The 15584-nt window shown below is 61.0% G+C and overlaps 2 protein-coding genes across 7 annotated transcripts in view; both read left to right on the plus strand.

Moving 5' to 3' along the window:
* The window catches only part of AZU1 (azurocidin 1), a 99694-nt gene that overhangs the window by 64645 nt on the left and 19465 nt on the right, over positions 1-15584 (plus strand). The gene's annotated exons all lie outside the window — the stretch shown is intronic.
* Positions 737-15461, plus strand: PTBP1 (polypyrimidine tract binding protein 1). Of its 6 annotated transcripts, none has more exons than XM_055250069.2 (15): positions 783-934; positions 2834-2864; positions 7041-7116; positions 7499-7671; positions 7755-7901; positions 7995-8165; positions 8303-8413; positions 8487-8661; positions 8966-9043; positions 9873-10021; positions 11353-11386; positions 11844-11936; positions 12025-12241; positions 13691-13768; positions 13842-15461. In XM_055250069.2, exons 1-15 carry the CDS (start codon positions 927-929, stop codon positions 13972-13974), a joined length of 1674 nt encoding a protein of 557 aa, XP_055106044.1. In that variant the 5' UTR covers positions 783-926; the 3' UTR covers positions 13975-15461. The 6 variants fall into 6 exon arrangements, with proteins under 6 accessions (XP_055106047.1, XP_055106044.1, XP_055106045.1 ...); XM_055250070.2 differs by having other exon boundaries at positions 792-934; positions 8987-9043; XM_055250068.1 differs by lacking the exon at positions 783-934 and adding an exon at positions 1413-1967.

A 15584-nucleotide genomic window follows, 5' to 3' on the forward strand; every position in this document is an offset into this window, starting at 1 on the left:
CCACTGTACAAGGTCCAGGCCTCAGTTTCCCCAGCTGTAAGCGGGCGGCCGCCCATTGTACAAGGTCCAGGCCTCAGTTTCCCCAGCTGTAAGCGGGCGGCCGCCCACTGTACAAGGTCCAGGCCTCAGCTTCCCCAGCTGTAGGCGGGCGGCCGCGGACTGTGCGGGGCCCGGACCTCAGTTTCCCTATCCGCAGTCGGGATTCGCTGTTCCGGGGCGAACAAAGGACGGTCGGGGGTGACCCTGGATCATGGCGCGCTCGCAGTATCTGTGGCCACTGTGGAAACAGCCCTGGCGTGTCCGGGACGCGACGCGGCCTTTCCCTCCCCGCGCGATCACCCAGATGTGAGCGCTCAGTTTGAATCGGACTTTTTGGCCATGTGCCCACAAGCAACATGGAACCCTGAGGGTTTCCTGCCCGACTCCAAGATGGTGACGCGACTCCCTTTGCCCTCACGGCCCAGGCGGGCCGGTCCTGCCCACTTGCAAGATGGCGGCAGCCTGGGCCAAGCACGCTTCCCGCCGCCTGACTCGCCACGTACCCACTCTCAAGATGGCGTCTCCCGCAAAGCCACGCGCCAGCTGACTGGTTCAGACGCCGTCACGTGCTCCCATTTTCTCCCCCTCCCCCGACTCCACAGGCCGTTTCCGCCTTCGCCCTTGAGGAATGACCGCCTCCCCCAATAGGCGCCTGCGATTTCTCTGGGTCCCGCCCCCTGGTGGCCTTCTGGCCAGTGGGAGGTGCGGGTGGGGACCCGCGGGGCTCTCCCCGCCCCCGGGCTTCAGCGGGAGCCAATGGGCAGCGCGCGCGGGGGACGTGTGCGGGCGTCTCCGCCATTTTGTGAGTCTATAACTCGGAGCCGTTGGGTCGGTTCCTGCTATTCCGGCGCCTCCACTCCGTCCCCCGCGGGTCTGCTCTGTGTGCCATGGACGGGTGAGTCGCACCTCACCCCGCGCCTTGCCGCCCTCCCCACGCCGCAGCCCTGCCCCCGCCGCCGCGCCGGCCTCCCCGGGGCCGATCTCGCCGCCTCCCGGGCGGGAGGGGGCGGCGGGCTCTCCCCTTCCTCTCCGCGTGGCAGGCGCGGGCGCGGGGCGGGCCAGGGGCTTCCTGGGGATCTGGCCGCGTCCCCATCGCCCGCCCGGCCCGCTTCCGGCCCCCGCGCGCCCCGTCCCGATCGCACGCGGCCTCCCGCGCCCCTCCCCCTCCGCGAGCGGCTCCGCATTTCGCCTTTGCCCCGCCTCGGCGGCGCGCGGCCCTTCCCGCTTCCCGTCCGGCCCTCGCGCGCCCGGATGGCCCTTCCCGCCTCCCGTCCGCGCCCCTCGTGCGCCTGCGTAGCCCGTCGCGCGTCCCCTGTTGGCCCCAGCGCGCGTGCGCGGCCGCCGTCGGGGGCGCGCGCCTTTCCCGCCGCCCGGACTCTGCCCCCGGCGCAGCCCCGGAAGTGCAGGCGGGGCTGGGGCGGCCGCCGGGAGGGAAAGCTGGCGCCGGGGCTTCGCCGCGGGCCCGAGTCTCTGCGCTCCCCGCCTTGCTCCTACCCCCCGTGCGCCCCGGGCCGCGGCCAAGGGGTTTCGGTGATCTCGGGAGACAGGCGGCCACCCCGAGGGTCTGTCCTCCGCCCTGCGGTCGGAGGGGTCTCTCCAGGGACCCCCGCGGGCGCCGTCATGGGGAGGGGCCCCCCTTCCCAGCTCTCGGGCTGGGGCAGCCTTGCTGGGCGGGCTTCCCTTGGGAGAGGTGGCAGCCCCCTCCAGAAAGGCCGTGTCCCGCCGAGCGCTTCCTGCGCGAGGCCCTCCCTGGGAATAGGAAGCGGGAGAGGCTGGAGATGTTTCGCATTCTTTCCTTTTTCCTGAGTTTCTCTTGGGCTCAGTCACTTTTAAAAGTCTGTTAGGACGTGGTCCGTGCAGTCCGTGATGTCAGAGGAAGAGGCGCAGCCCTAGAGTGGGTCTGGACCCCTTAGCATGCGTCCGGGCAGGTGGGTCCTGCAGACGGCGAGACGAGGGCTCCCCGCTCTCGGATCCGGCACCGTGGGCTCGGGGGCCGCGCACTCGCCTCCCCGAGTGAGGCAGGAGGCCCGGAGGCTGCCCTTCCGACGGACGCTCCGAGTCACTTAGGGCCTCGCCGGGAGTTGCAGTGGCCCCGTAGGAGCCGTGGGGAGCTCACTGTTGGGTCAGGAGCTAGCCAGGGCTGAAGGGAGGGCCTCGGGCAGTCCGGCTTTCTTCCTCTTTCCCCCCGGGATGTCCCGAGGAGGGAGAGTCGGGCCGGGCGGGGCTCGGGTTGATCAGTAACTGAGACTGTGTTCTGGTCCGTCTGTTAATTTTTATTGACGGTTTCCACGGCCGCCACCCGCCCTCCTCGGTGGATCGGGCTCCACTCTGCTGAGAGGCACCCTCTTGGGGGCCACCCCCACCCGGGCGGAAGCTCTGGCCCAGGCCTGTGAGTTTGCCAGTTTCAGTCTCTCCGAGGCGTTTCCAACTTTCTGGAAAGCACACAGCAGCCCTTGAACCCTCTCAGCGGCATCTAGCATCCCTCGGGGCTTCCGAGGGGGGTGTCTTTGTTTTGGGACGTGTGGGGCTTGGTCCAGAGGTGGGGCCTGGGGTCCTGCTGGGAGGGAGGGGCGCCAAAGGACAATGGTGGCCCCTTTTCAAGTTGCAGTCAAGTGGACGGCTCACTTCCCTGCCGTTCTGAGCTTTCTCTAGCGGGGCCTCGTGCAGCCAGAGGGAGCCCTGCAGAGGTGGCGGCTGCAGGGACCTACAGGCTCTCCTGGCCCCGGGACAGCCGGGGGCTCCTGCCGCTGAGTGGCCACCAGGCTAACGTTGTCTCCTTTCTCTCTCTCTACAGCATTGTCCCAGATATAGCCGTTGGTACAAAGGTAGGCATTTCTCACTTTGCTTCTCCGTGACGTTCCTCTGACCTTGTGCCGACCCCGGGGACCACCCCCAGCGCTGCTGCGTTGGCTGGAGAGCGCCTTTCCATTCCTGAGCGGCAGGCTACCCTTGGTCTAGAATCTGGAGTTGGGTGGTAGGGTTTGTCCGGTGCCCGTGAGTTTTGGGAGCTTCGGTTTGCTGGCCGCCCCTCAGGTCTGGAATCTGAGCTGCTCTTCAGTTCTTGCTCTCAGCAGCGAGGGCTCTGCGTGCCCCAGGCCTGCCTTTGGAACTTCTGCCTCTGGAGGCTGGAATGGTGCTGTTAAGTGGGATACCTCATGTTGTGGCTGCCAGGCAGACTCCTGGTTTTGATAGGAAAAGAGCCACCTGGCTGTGGAGGGACCTGGGCAGACTCCAGCCTGTTTGAGTGGCTGGGATGGGCATTTACTGGTTCATTTTGATGTTAAGGTGTTTTGTTTTGTTTTTTTTTTTTTTTGGAGATGGAGTCTTGCTTTGTCACCAGGCCAGAGTGCAGTGGTGCGATCTTGGCTCACTGCAACCTCCACCTCTCGGGTTCAAGCGATTCTCCTGCCTCAATCTCCTGAGTAGCTGGGATCACAGGTGCCCACCGCCATGCCCAGCTAATTTTTGTATTTTTTTTTTTTTTTTTTTTTTTTAGTAAAGATAGGATTTCACCATTGTTGACCAGGCTGGTCTGGAACTCAGGTGATGCACCCCCCCCTTGGCCTCCCAAAGTGCTGGGATTACAGTTGTGAGCTGCCAGACCCGGTTGACATTAAGTATCTTGATGGCATCTGGTCATAACAACAGCAGACTGTCAAAGGTGTTGTTTGGGGCAAGAGAAAAATGAATGTGCCACATCTCTGGTGTGTGTGAATCTTGCAGCCCCGTGGAGGGTGAGGCCAGGACTAAGCGTGTAAGGAAAGGGGGTCAAAACCTGGAGAAGAATGAGGTCCTGGGGAGGCCAGCGATTCTCGCGGGAGCTGTAGTCGTCACTTAGCTGGGGTGGTTGGTTAATGATTCTGCTGGTTATTGTCGGTTGAGGGGGCTCCCGACTTCAGGGCTTGTCCCCCAAGAGCCTCCTGCAGGGTGAGCCCATAGTGGTGGCGTCTTGAGCCAGCAGTCGGCTGGTTTCTGGTCAGTCAGCGGTGGTGCCTGAGCCAGGTTTCGGTTTTTCCCAAGTGGACTGCTGTCTTTACACGCTGCCTGCCCCGATCTTCCCTGGAGATAAAACCTGTTTGTTCAGTGTGGGAGGAGGGAGAGGTACTTTCATCTGAAGCATTTGCAACAATCCCTAGATGTGTCTAGCTTGCAGACAGTCCTCTCATCCCTGCTTCTGTGGGCCTGCTTTCCAGCTGGAGTGGCCCTCAGCTTCCATGGGGTGGTCCCGGAGCCCTCTGCAGTTCCTAGGGGGCTCCTTGGCTGGGACTTTGAAGCCCAGCCAGGACATGAAGCCTGCGGGAAAGATTTTGCCACAGGGCAGGGTTAGGGCTCCTGCTGGTGCAGGCCCTCGTAGGAGGGTGGGGCAGCACCCTGACCCAGATGATCACCCCCCCTCCCCTCCACCACCAGGGAGCCCTCAGCTGACCTGGGCCCACACCTGGCCACGCTGTCCTTTAGCCCAGGACAGAGCAAGCTCTTGTTCAGTGTGGGGTTAAAGACACCTAAGACCCGTGCTGCAGGGCCCCAACTGCAGATTGGGAAGTCCTGGGGCGTTTTCTGTCAATCTGTGCTTCAGGACAGGTGCCCTGAAGGGACCCTCCTGGGGTACCTGGCAGCTGCTGTGAAGGCAGTGGAGGTGCTAGGCCCAGCTCGTGTCTCCTGGTTGCTGCCCTGTGGAGCCTCGGAGCCTCCAGGTGTCCCTTCTGTTCTGCTGGGGCACTGCTGAGCTGAGCCAAGCCGGCCTGTGCCGTCTGGGCAGGTGTGGAGTTTGCTGCCACAGACAGTTGTGGGCATGCCAGGCCACTTGCCCATGGGAATGAGATTAGGGCTTCAGGCAGGTGGCCAAGAAGACCGCTCAGAGGAAGCTGCCCCACCCACCACTCCAGTAAAGACAGAGTCCAAGATGCCCTTTTTAAGGTTTGTGTAGCTAGCACATGGGAGCCGCATGGGCGCCTGGCCGCTGTCCAGCTTGGGGGAGGACCAGCCCTGGTGTCCTAGTCCGGGGTCGGCTCCTGGGCTCCCCCAGCCTCTGAGCTAGAGGGGAGAGGAGACAGGAAGTGACTTCCTGTGGGGGGCGGTGGGGGGAGGGCGGAGGCTGGAGGCCCTGCGTCTCAGGTGCACCCGGCCTCCCGTCCTGGCACGCCTGTGTTTTCCCATCGTGTGGTTTCCACCTGAGGCGGCTGGCTCTGACCCCCTTCCTCTGGGCCTGCACAGCCCTGCCTTGTGCTCACAGGGGGCCCCAGACTCTGAAAGCGAGGAGAGGACTCGAGGGTCTGTTTTCAGCGTTTGGCTTCATTTGTGTCCGGCTGGAACCTCAGGGCCGCCCTGACACTGGACACTGTTCATTCTTTGACCCTAAAGTCTTGGGGACTGACAGGTGCCATTTGGGTGGGCGCTGGGCCTGCGGAGCCTGAGTGATTCCTGGTTCCAGCCCTTGTGGCTGCGTGATTGCTTGTTTGGTGATGCCCTGGGTGCTTGCGGGATTGGCGGGGGGCTCAGGGCTGCAGTTAGAGGTCTCATTGGCAGGGTCCGTTCCCTGTTCCCCATCCTCCTTGAGCAGGTGCTGGAGTCTCCGGAGGCTCTTGCCGCCCGTGTCAGGAGGAGGCAGCTGTGGGGTTTTGGAGGCTCGGGCAGCCTTCCTTCCAGGAAGCTCTTGAGCCAGGGCCTCGGGGGGGGCCCCGATGGGGGCCAGGGCAGGAGTGGAGCTGAACGTGGATGGAGGGGAGGCCTTAAGAGAAGACCATCCAAGCGCAGGCTTGGGGAGGCCAGCGTTGGTGGGGGCTCTTTGACCAGGCGTGGGGGCGCATGGAGCAGGCTCAGGGAGGTCAGCGTGGGGGCAGCTCCTTGACCAGGCATGGGGGTGTGTGGAGCTGGGGGTTGTCTGAGGGGGGACAGGGCGTGACATCCACTGGTTCCTTTGATGCAATGGCCCTGGGCCCCTCATCAGGTGGGGGCAGGCTCTTGGCCTCACTCCTGATACAGGAGATGGAGGCTCCTTTGTTCCCTGGGATGGCCCTGTCCTGGGGGGCCTGGGCGCTGCCCTCAGTGCCTGCAGAGGCCGGCTTTGCAGACCAAGCGCCTGTGCTCCAAGGTCCTCAGACCCGAGCTTTGTTTTCTGTGTAACTAAGGGCCGTAACCAACGTCTTCTCCAATTTCACTCTTTGAATAAACGTGTGTCTTCAGTCCTTGCAGCAGGGGGGCGAAGTTGCCATCCTGAGCCTAGGATCAGTCTAGTGCAATTCTTAGAAGTTGATCCAGTTACATAGAAATAGCGAGTGAATGGATTGTTTCTGGAGAGAAAACGGACAGGTCAGAAGTGATGGAGCCGCAGTGAAGCTCCCCCTGGCCCCAGTCCCGGCCGCGATAACACCGGATAATTGTGCGGGGAGGCCGTGTCTCTAGTCCTCAGTCTTGCGTGTGCAGAGACGGAGGTCGGGTTTCCTTACTGGGCTGGAAAACAGGAGAGGAGGGGCTCCTGCGAGAGTGAGGGAGACGGCGCTATAATTTGGTTCTCCTGCGAGGCCACCAGAAGTGAGGACAGCTGCCTGGGCCCTGCAGTGCGCTGTTGGGGAGGCTGGCTCCATGGAGTGGGTCCCCTACCCCGCTGGCTGGTGGCTGAGGCCCGAGGCCTGTGCCCAGGGCGGCCGGCAGCACAGTGAGGCCACATCCACAGCAGAGTTGGCCGTGGAGATAGTGTACGCGGTGCCCTCCGTAGCTGAGAGCTTCCCAGCCCCACACTGGCTGAGTACCCAGGGCTTCCAGAATTTGGAACAAGGAGCAGTGTCTCAGTTGTGGAGCTGTGGGGTGCTGTACGTGTTGGTGGGCTGGGGGTGTTTCTGGAGACGGGCCTGGGTCTGCTCGGGCTGCCGTACCGTGGAAGTGTGAGTGTGGGTTGGGGGTCTGGGACCCCGGGCAGCCCAGGCGGGAGCAGGGCTGGTTGATGGGGAAGGGAGACTCTGGCCTGGCGGAAGTGCAGCTCCGCGCTGTCTCTTCTCTTGCAGCGGGGATCTGACGAGCTTTTCTCTACTTGTGTCACTAACGGACCGTTTATCATGAGCAGCAACTCGGCCTCTGCAGGTAAGGCCCAGACTCGGCCCAGGGCAAGGCCCGTGGGTGTCCTTCCCTGGAACAACCTTACGTTCTTGTTCTGGGACTCTTCCATCTCAAAGTGCAGAGGCCCATGGTCCACGCTGCAGGTCCAGGTCCAAGTTCTCGCTACAGAGAATTTCCAGGGAGGGGCTGGATGGATGCTCCAGGCTCCACTTGGACCTATGGGCGGGTTGTCAGGAGCAGGGGTCCTGACCGTGCAGGTCTTGGCCTCGCGCACTGCTGGTTCACATGCACCCTCCTGGGGCTCAGGGTTGGTCTCTAGCAGGCAGGGCTCTAGGGGGATAGCAGGGACCTTCCTCTGTGGGCTCCTGCGAGTTGGTGCCTGCATCTCATGGCACCCCCTTTTCAGCAAACGGAAATGACAGCAAGAAGTTCAAAGGTGACAGCAGAAGCGCCGGCGTCCCCTCTAGGGTGATCCACATCCGGAAGCTCCCCATCGACGTCACAGAAGGGGAAGTCATCTCGCTGGGGCTGCCCTTTGGGAAGGTCACCAACCTCCTGATGCTAAAGGGGAAAAACCAGGTACCTGAGCCACGTTTCTCCCGGGCGCTCGCACCGCGCAGGCGGGGACGAGGAGGGCCCAGCGCTCACTGCCTCCCCCACAGGCCTTCATCGAGATGAACACGGAGGAGGCTGCCAACACCATGGTGAACTACTACACCTCGGTGACGCCTGTGCTGCGCGGCCAGCCCATCTACATCCAGTTCTCCAACCACAAGGAGCTGAAGACCGACAGCTCTCCCAACCAGGCGGTGCGTGGCCCTGCGGTGGACCCCAGCAGCCCGGGGACCTCGGGGGTGGGCCCAGCCGCAGGGGCCAGCGACTCACGGCCATGCCTCCCACAGCGGGCCCAGGCGGCCCTGCAGGCCGTGAACTCGGTCCAGTCGGGGAGCCTGGCCTTGGCTGCCTCGGCGGCGGCTGTGGACGCAGGGATGGCGATGGCTGGGCAGAGCCCTGTGCTGAGGATCATTGTGGAGAACCTCTTCTACCCTGTGACCCTGGATGTGCTGCACCAGGTGAGGTGGCCCCATCACTGCTGGGGCAGCTCGGGCTCGGTCAGGCTGCTGTTGCTGTGGGCACAGGCACACGGGAGGGGCCCGGCAGGGATGGTGGGCGCCGAGCAGGAGCTCACGCTGCGGCCTGGGACCTGCAGATTTTCTCCAAGTTTGGCACAGTGTTGAAGATCATCACCTTCACCAAGAACAACCAGTTCCAGGCCCTGCTGCAGTACGCGGACCCCGTGAGCGCCCAGCACGCCAAGCTGGTGAGTGGGGCTCCCAGGACGGCGCCCGCCCTGGCCCTGGCCCGGCCACGTCTCACGTTCCCTCTCCCCTCAGTCGCTGGACGGGCAGAACATCTACAACGCCTGCTGCACGCTGCGCATCGACTTTTCCAAGCTCACCAGCCTCAACGTCAAGTACAACAATGACAAGAGCCGCGACTACACGCGCCCAGACCTGCCCTCCGGGGACAGCCAGCCCTCCCTGGACCAGACCATGGCTGCGGCCTTCGGTAAGAGGCTGCCCGACGCGGCGCCAGTGTGCAGAGTGGTCTGTTAGAGCCGCTCAGTCCGGAGTCCCAGCGGCACGGGCCCGGCCCTGCACCAGGGTGATGCACCTGCTGCTCTCTGCACGGCCAGCACAGCACAGTCCAGTGCCCCCCACGTCGGGACCATGGCCCCCCCTAGAGCAGCGGATCTGCCCGCGAAGGCTCTGCCGGGGCTGCCCGCCAGCCGGGTTGGGGCCCATCCCGCAGCACAGCGCCCGCTCGCGGTGGAGGTTGTGGGTGCGATGATTAGTGTCTCATTTATTTCTAGGTGCACCTGGTATAATCTCAGCCTCTCCGTATGCAGGAGCTGGTTTCCCTCCCACCTTTGCCATTCCTCAAGCTGCAGGTATTCAAATGCTTGGTCTTGGTTCCCCAGCGACTGCATGCCCACACCACCTTCCCAGGCAGCTCCGCATCCACGGCGGCAGCCTGGGCGGACTGGGCACTCGAGTGCCAGGTCAGGGGCCCTTCCCGGGAGAGGGGACGCCACGTCCACAGAGCAGGCTTGGCCAGGGCAGTGGTAGGACAGGGCTGTGGAGGCCCACGTGTGGACGGCGCCAGCCAGAAGCCACTAACCGCACAGTCTTTGTGGTCTGGTTCCCTTCAAGCACCTCCGGGCGAGCGCGAGGACCGCCAGTGGTTGGAGGGATGTGTCCCTAGTAGTTGAATTTGAGTGGCCTGGTAAGCGCGTGGCCCGAGGCTGAGGAGCATGACCGGCGGCGGGACGTGTGTGCGTGGCCGTCCTCCTGCTTCCCTTCTGGGACCGGGACCCGGCCGCCCGAGTGCTGGCCGTGGACGGAGCAGCGCGTGCCGCCCCGCGGCCGCCTTGTCTGCATGGAGGCATGGGCACGCATGCGCGGTGGTCCCGGGACAGGCCCTGCTTGCCGAGGGCCCCGTGTCTGTGCTGGCGGAGCCGGAGCTTTTCTGTGCTGTGGGCGCATGCAGATGAGTCCAGGCCCGGCACGGCCCGTGCTGTGAGGAGAGGCGGGCGCTGGTGCAGGAGCCAGCGGGTGACTGTGCGGGGGTCGGGCGACCCCACAGGCACCCGGGGTAGGGCCAGAGCCAGGGCCCTGTGCGGCTCGGCTCCTCGGTGCATGAGGACGGGGAGCGTCGGCCTCTCACACTCTGCGGTGGAGCGGGGGCGCCGCTGCTCATCTCACCTCCTACCTTTACAGGCCTTTCCGTTCCCAACGTCCACGGAGCCCTGGCCCCCTTGGCCATCCCGTCGGCGGCGGCAGCAGCTGCAGCGGCAGGCCGGATCGCCATCCCGGGCCTGGCGGGGGCAGGAAATTCTGTACTGCTGGTCAGCAACCTCAACCCAGAGGTACGTGCGTGGGCTTTTCCTCTGCGCCGTTCTTCCCGGAAGAGCGAGCAGGGGATGTTGTGCTCGGTCTTGGGTCCCGGAGCAGCGCCGCCCCTCGCTGTGTCTGCGCCTCTGCCCCAGCAGCCCCTCTGCTGCAGCGCTGAGACCCTCCTCTCCCAAGATGGCTTGAGTTTTCCTGTTTTCCTGAATTCACATCTTGGTTTGCGTTTTCACTTCCATGATATGCAGAATGAATTGTTTTTTTTGTTACCCAAAGGCAATCTAAAAGTTACTTGGAGCTGAGCAGGGCGTGCAGTTCAGAGCCCCAGCAGGCCGCCCTGCTGGTCAGTGGGACACACAGGGTTAGCGCGGCAGGGTGTGGGCGGCCCCTGTGGCACGAGAGCCTGTCACTTAACTGGTGGATCTGTTATTTCTCAGAATGGTTAGATTCCCCTCGGGGAGAGCTTGGGTGAAATAAGAGGCTCAAAATACGTAACTCTTGATGGACGGGATCCCCTGGAATCAGCATTTCAGGCTGTTCTGTTTCCGGCAACTCCTGTAACTTCCTCTAGGTGGTGCCCAGCCTGGCCCTCCCTCCTGGGGGCACAGGACGCACCCCCTGCCTCTGCCTCTTACCGTGAGCCTGGTGCTGTCCCTCCAGCTCCTGAGCTAGGGGACCCATAGCGAGGCCGTGCACTAACAGACTCAATCTCCCTTCACGCCTGTGTAATCGTCCTTAGAGACTGACTTGTGGTACCACAGCCGCGGGAGACAGCGCTGCTGCAGGGCTTGGCTGAGGTGGCAGGGAGCGGAGCCGCATCCGCACTCCTGGGGGGCGTGGTTGGGATCGGCTTCTGGGAGCCCCTCCAGCAGCGCTGTCTCTTCCAGCATGTGAGTGAAGGTGCTTTTCTTACCGTGTGCCCCTCGAGGTAAACCTGTAACTGGAATGTGTGTGGAGTGTGACTGATAGAACACTGCCTGATTTTCTTATGTATTTACTGACCTGTGTTTTTTTGCTACTTTTTTTCTTTTCTCCCCTTCCCCTTTCCCAATTTTTTTTCTTGCCCTGATCCGGAATTTCTTTGCCAACTGACTGCACGGTACTTCTGCTTCCTGTTGTTGCTTGAAACAAAACAAAAACATAAACAAATAAAAAACAAAAATTCCCCCTCAAACCCTGCTCTCCGGAAACCAACCTGCCCTTGAATATTAACATCCTGACAACTTCATCATCCATCAACCACTGCACGCCTGCGGGGACTGTCTTCCTCGTGTGGACGATTGGCAACTCGCCCCCCTTGACCTCTCCCTCTCCCCTGTCCCTCCGCTGCCTTGCTCTGCTGTCTCTAAAGAGAGTCACACCCCAAAGCCTCTTTATTCTTTTCGGTATGTTATCGTTCACACTTTTATTACCTTGTTTTCATTAATTGAGATGATTTTGATGCCCTGAGACGTATTATGAGTTTGCGGTTTGGCACTCTGATGCTCCGTGGCATCCGCCTCGTTTTATGGTTTGCTTTCGGTTTGCGAATTTTATTTGGTCCCGTAGATATGTACGCATGGTTTATCGCCCTGCATGCTTTTCAGAGTTAGACCTGTCGGTGGCATATGCTACCATGGCCACCCGCTGGCAGCTTACCTGTCCTGGATGCTATGACTTTGCTGAACGGAGCTGCTCCTGTTAGCGCGCCCTGTGGCTGCAAGACGCAGCTCCGCGGTGGCCAATAAAGCAAACCCGGCCGGGCTGAGCCGGGCCTTGTGGGGGTGCGCGGGGCCGGGGCTGACGGGGAGATGGGCGGGGCAGGCAGCAGGCGACTCAGGCCCCGTCCCTGGGCTTTTGAAGGCGTCTACGGCGATGTGCAGCGCGTGAAGATCCTGTTCAATAAGAAGGAGAATGCCCTGGTGCAGATGGCGGACGGCAACCAGGCCCAGCTGGGTAAGAGGCTGGGGCGGCCCCAGGGGTGGCGGGGGCAGGGGCTGCGTTCCCTCTCGGGCACCTGGTCACGCGGGTGCTGCTCCCCCAGCCATGAGCCACCTGAACGGGCACAAGCTGCACGGGAAGCCCATCCGCATCACGCTCTCGAAGCATCAGAACGTGCAGCTGCCCCGCGAGGGCCAGGAGGACCAGGGCCTGACCAAGGACTACGGCAACTCACCCCTGCACCGCTTTAAGAAGCCGGGCTCCAAAAACTTCCAGAACATATTCCCGCCGTCTGCCACGCTGCACCTCTCCAACATCCCGTGAGTGCTGGGCCGAGGGGCTCACGGGGCCGGGGGCGGGCAAGGGCTCTGCTTGGCTGTCCTGCCGCGTCGGTGTGTGGACTTCAGGCGTTTCCAGAGTGCACGTCGGGCACCTCTTATCCCAGACCTGAAGTACTGCAAGGCCTGAAGCTTGAGCCGAGGGCTGCTCAAGGGAGGGCATCATTGGACACTTTGGAGTTTTTGGCTTAGGGGATGCTCCTCTGTGAGACTGTATAATGCGCACATTTATTTATTTATTTATTTTTATTTTTTGAGACGAAGTCTTGCTCTGTCACCCAGGCTAGACAGTGGAACGATCTTGGTTCACCGCAACCTCCGCCTCTTGGGTTCAAGCGATTGTCCCACCTCAGCTTCCCGAGTAGCTGGGACTATAGGCACCCGCTACCACGCCCGGCTAATTTTTGTATTTTTAGTGGAGACGGTTTCACCATATTGGCCAGGCTGGTCTCGATCTCCTGACTTCGTGATCAACCCGCCTTGGTCTCCCAAAATGCTGGGATGACAGGCGGGAGCCACCACACCCGGCCTCATGCACACCTTTAGAATCCCAGTACTATTGGGGGGCCAGGCAGGGAATCGCTTGAACCCAAGAGTTAAGACCAGCCTGAGCAATAAAGTGAGACCTCTGTCTCTACAAGAAAAATTGGTTAAAATTGGCCAGGAGTGGTGGTGTGCACCTCAGGTCCTGCTCCTTCGGATTGGGACGCTGAGGTGGGAGGTTCACTTCGAGCTCAGCAGGTTGAGGCTGCAGTGAGCTGTGACTGCACTGCCACAGTCCAGGCTGGGCGACAGAGTGAGACCCTGTCTGTAAAAAATATATAATGCAAGTATTTGGAAATGCAGGTACATCTGGCCCCAAGCATGTCAACCTGTAGTAAGCCCTTTGATATTTAACACGTTACTTGTGAAATGTTATCAGAAAATCAACAAGGGGCCTGGCAGAGTGGCTCACGCCTGTCATCCCAGCACTTTAGGAGGCCGAGGCAGGCAGATTATCTGAGGTCAGGAGTTCGAGACCAACCTGGCGAAACCCCGTCTTTACTAAAAATAAAATCAGCCTGGCATGGTGCGCGCCTATAATCCCAGCTACTTGGGAGGCTGAGGCAGGAGAAACACTTGAACCTGGAGACGGAGGTTGTGGTGAGCTGAGATCGCACCACTGTGCTCCGGCCTGGGCGACAGAGCGAGACTCCTGAAAAAAAACAGTGGAGGAGCATGGTATTCCATTTCTGCAAACCTGTAGATGCCTGGTTTCGTTAGAAGCTGCTTCAGACCATTGTGGACATGATTTGGTACCCCATTTCTGGGCTCCCAAAAGGCCCTAGGCTTCCCTGGCCACTCTGAAAACTCTAGTCTGGGGAGAGCCTCGCAGACCTGATTGGGCGTCCCCCCACGCAGCCCCAGGCTCACGCCTTTCTCCTCCCACAGGCCCTCAGTCTCTGAGGAGGATCTCAAGGTCCTGTTTTCCAGCAATGGGGGCGTCGTCAAAGGATTCAAGTTCTTCCAGTGAGTATGAGGCGGGCTGTGCCTGGCTCTCCCCGGGCTGCCCTGTGGCCGGCCCTGACCCCGTGTCTTGCAGGAAGGACCGCAAGATGGCGCTGATCCAGATGGGCTCCGTGGAGGAGGCAGTCCAGGCCCTCATTGACCTGCACAACCACGACCTCGGGGAGAACCACCACCTGCGGGTCTCCTTCTCCAAGTCCACCATCTAGGGGCACAGGCCCCCCATGGCCGGGCCCCCTGGCGACAACTTCCATCATTCCAGAAAAAAGCCACTTTAAAAAGCAGCTGAAGTGACCTTAACAGACCAGAGATTTTATTTTTTTAAAGAGAAATCAGTTTACCTGTTTTTAAAAAAATTAAATCTAGTTCACCTTGCTAACCCTGCGGTGACGGGGACAGCTCAGGCTCTTGGTGACTGGCAGCGGGAGTTCCCGGCCCTCCACACCCGGGGCCAGACCCTCGGGGCCATGCCTTGGTGGGGGCCTGTCGGGCGTGGGGCCTGCAGGTGGGCGCCCTGACCACGACTTGGCTTCCTTGTGCCTTAAAAAACCTGCCTTCCTGCAGCCACACACCCACCCGGGGTGTCCTGGGGACCCAAGGGGTGGAGGTCACACCAGAGAAAGGCAGGGGGCCTGGCCGGCTCCTGCGGGATCATGTAGCTGGGGCGTGGCGGCAGTGGCTGCGACACCCCAACCCCAGCCCTCTAATCAAGTCACGTGATTCTCTTTCCACCCCGCCCCCAGGGCCTTCCTTTCTGCCCCCAGGCGGGCTCCCCCTGCTCCAGCTGCGGAGCTGGTCGTCATAATCTCTGTATTATATACTTTGCAGTTGCAGACGTCTGTGCCTAGCAATATTTCCAGTTGACCAAATATTCTAATCTTTTTTTCATTTATATGCAAAAGAAATAGTTTTAAGTAACTTTTTATAGCAAGATGATACAATGGTATGAGTGTAATCTAAACTTCCTTGTGGTATTACCTTGTATGCTGTTACTTTTATTTTATTCCTTGTAATTAAGTCACAGGCAGGACCCAGTTTCCAGAGAGCAGGCGGGGCCACCCAGCGGGTCAGGCACAGGGAGCCCCGGTCCGATCTTAGAGCCCCGAGCTTCAGGGAGGGGGCGGGCGTGTCGCCGCCTCTGGCATCGCCTCCGGTTGCCTTACACCACGCCTTCACCTGCAATCGCCTAGAAAACTTGCTCTCAAACTTCTTCAGGGTTTTTTTATCCTTCAAATTTTGGACCAAAGTCTCATTTCTGTGTTTTGCCTGCCTCTGATGCTGGGACCCCGAAGGCGGGCCGCTCCTCCTGTCTTCACTGTGCTCTTTCTCCCGCCCCCGCGTCCTGTCCCGGGGGCGCTCCTAGGATCCCCTTTCCGTAAACGAGAGAGTAACAAGGGTGTAAATATTTATAATTTTTTATACCTGTTGTGAGACCCGAGGGGCAGCGGCGCGGTTTTTTATGGTGACACAAATGTATATTTTGCTAACAGCAATTCCAGGCTCAGTATTGGGACCGCGGAGCCACAGGGACCCCACGCACATTCCGTTGCCTTACCCGATGGCTTGTGACGCGGAGAGAACCGATTAAAACCTTTTGAGAAACTCCTCCCTTGTCTAGCTCTGTGTTCGCTGTGGACGCTGTAGAGGCAGGTTGGCCAGTCTGTACCTGGACTTTGAATAAATCTTCTGTATCCTCGCTCCGTTCCGCCTTCGTTGCTGGTTTCCTCTTTCTGTGTCTTGGGCGGCCCCGGCCCCCGCCCGGGTGTCCGCTGAAGCGCCAGGTGGGGCCGCGGGCGGGGTGGGCCCGGCCCTGAGAGTG

The sequence above is a fragment of the Symphalangus syndactylus genome, chromosome 17 (assembly GCF_028878055.3).
Source record: "Symphalangus syndactylus isolate Jambi chromosome 17, NHGRI_mSymSyn1-v2.1_pri, whole genome shotgun sequence".
Taxonomy (NCBI): domain Eukaryota; kingdom Metazoa; phylum Chordata; class Mammalia; order Primates; family Hylobatidae; genus Symphalangus; species Symphalangus syndactylus.

Excerpts from the sequence above, each read along its gene's own strand:
- PTBP1 (XM_055250068.1), top strand. Across the intron at positions 11,937-12,024 it reads CGGCAACCAGGCCCAGCTGG|CCATGAGCCACCTGAACGGG; the intron begins GTAAGAGGCTGG and ends CTGCTCCCCCAG. Across the intron at positions 13,769-13,841 it reads AAAGGATTCAAGTTCTTCCA|GAAGGACCGCAAGATGGCGC; the intron begins GTGAGTATGAGG and ends CGTGTCTTGCAG.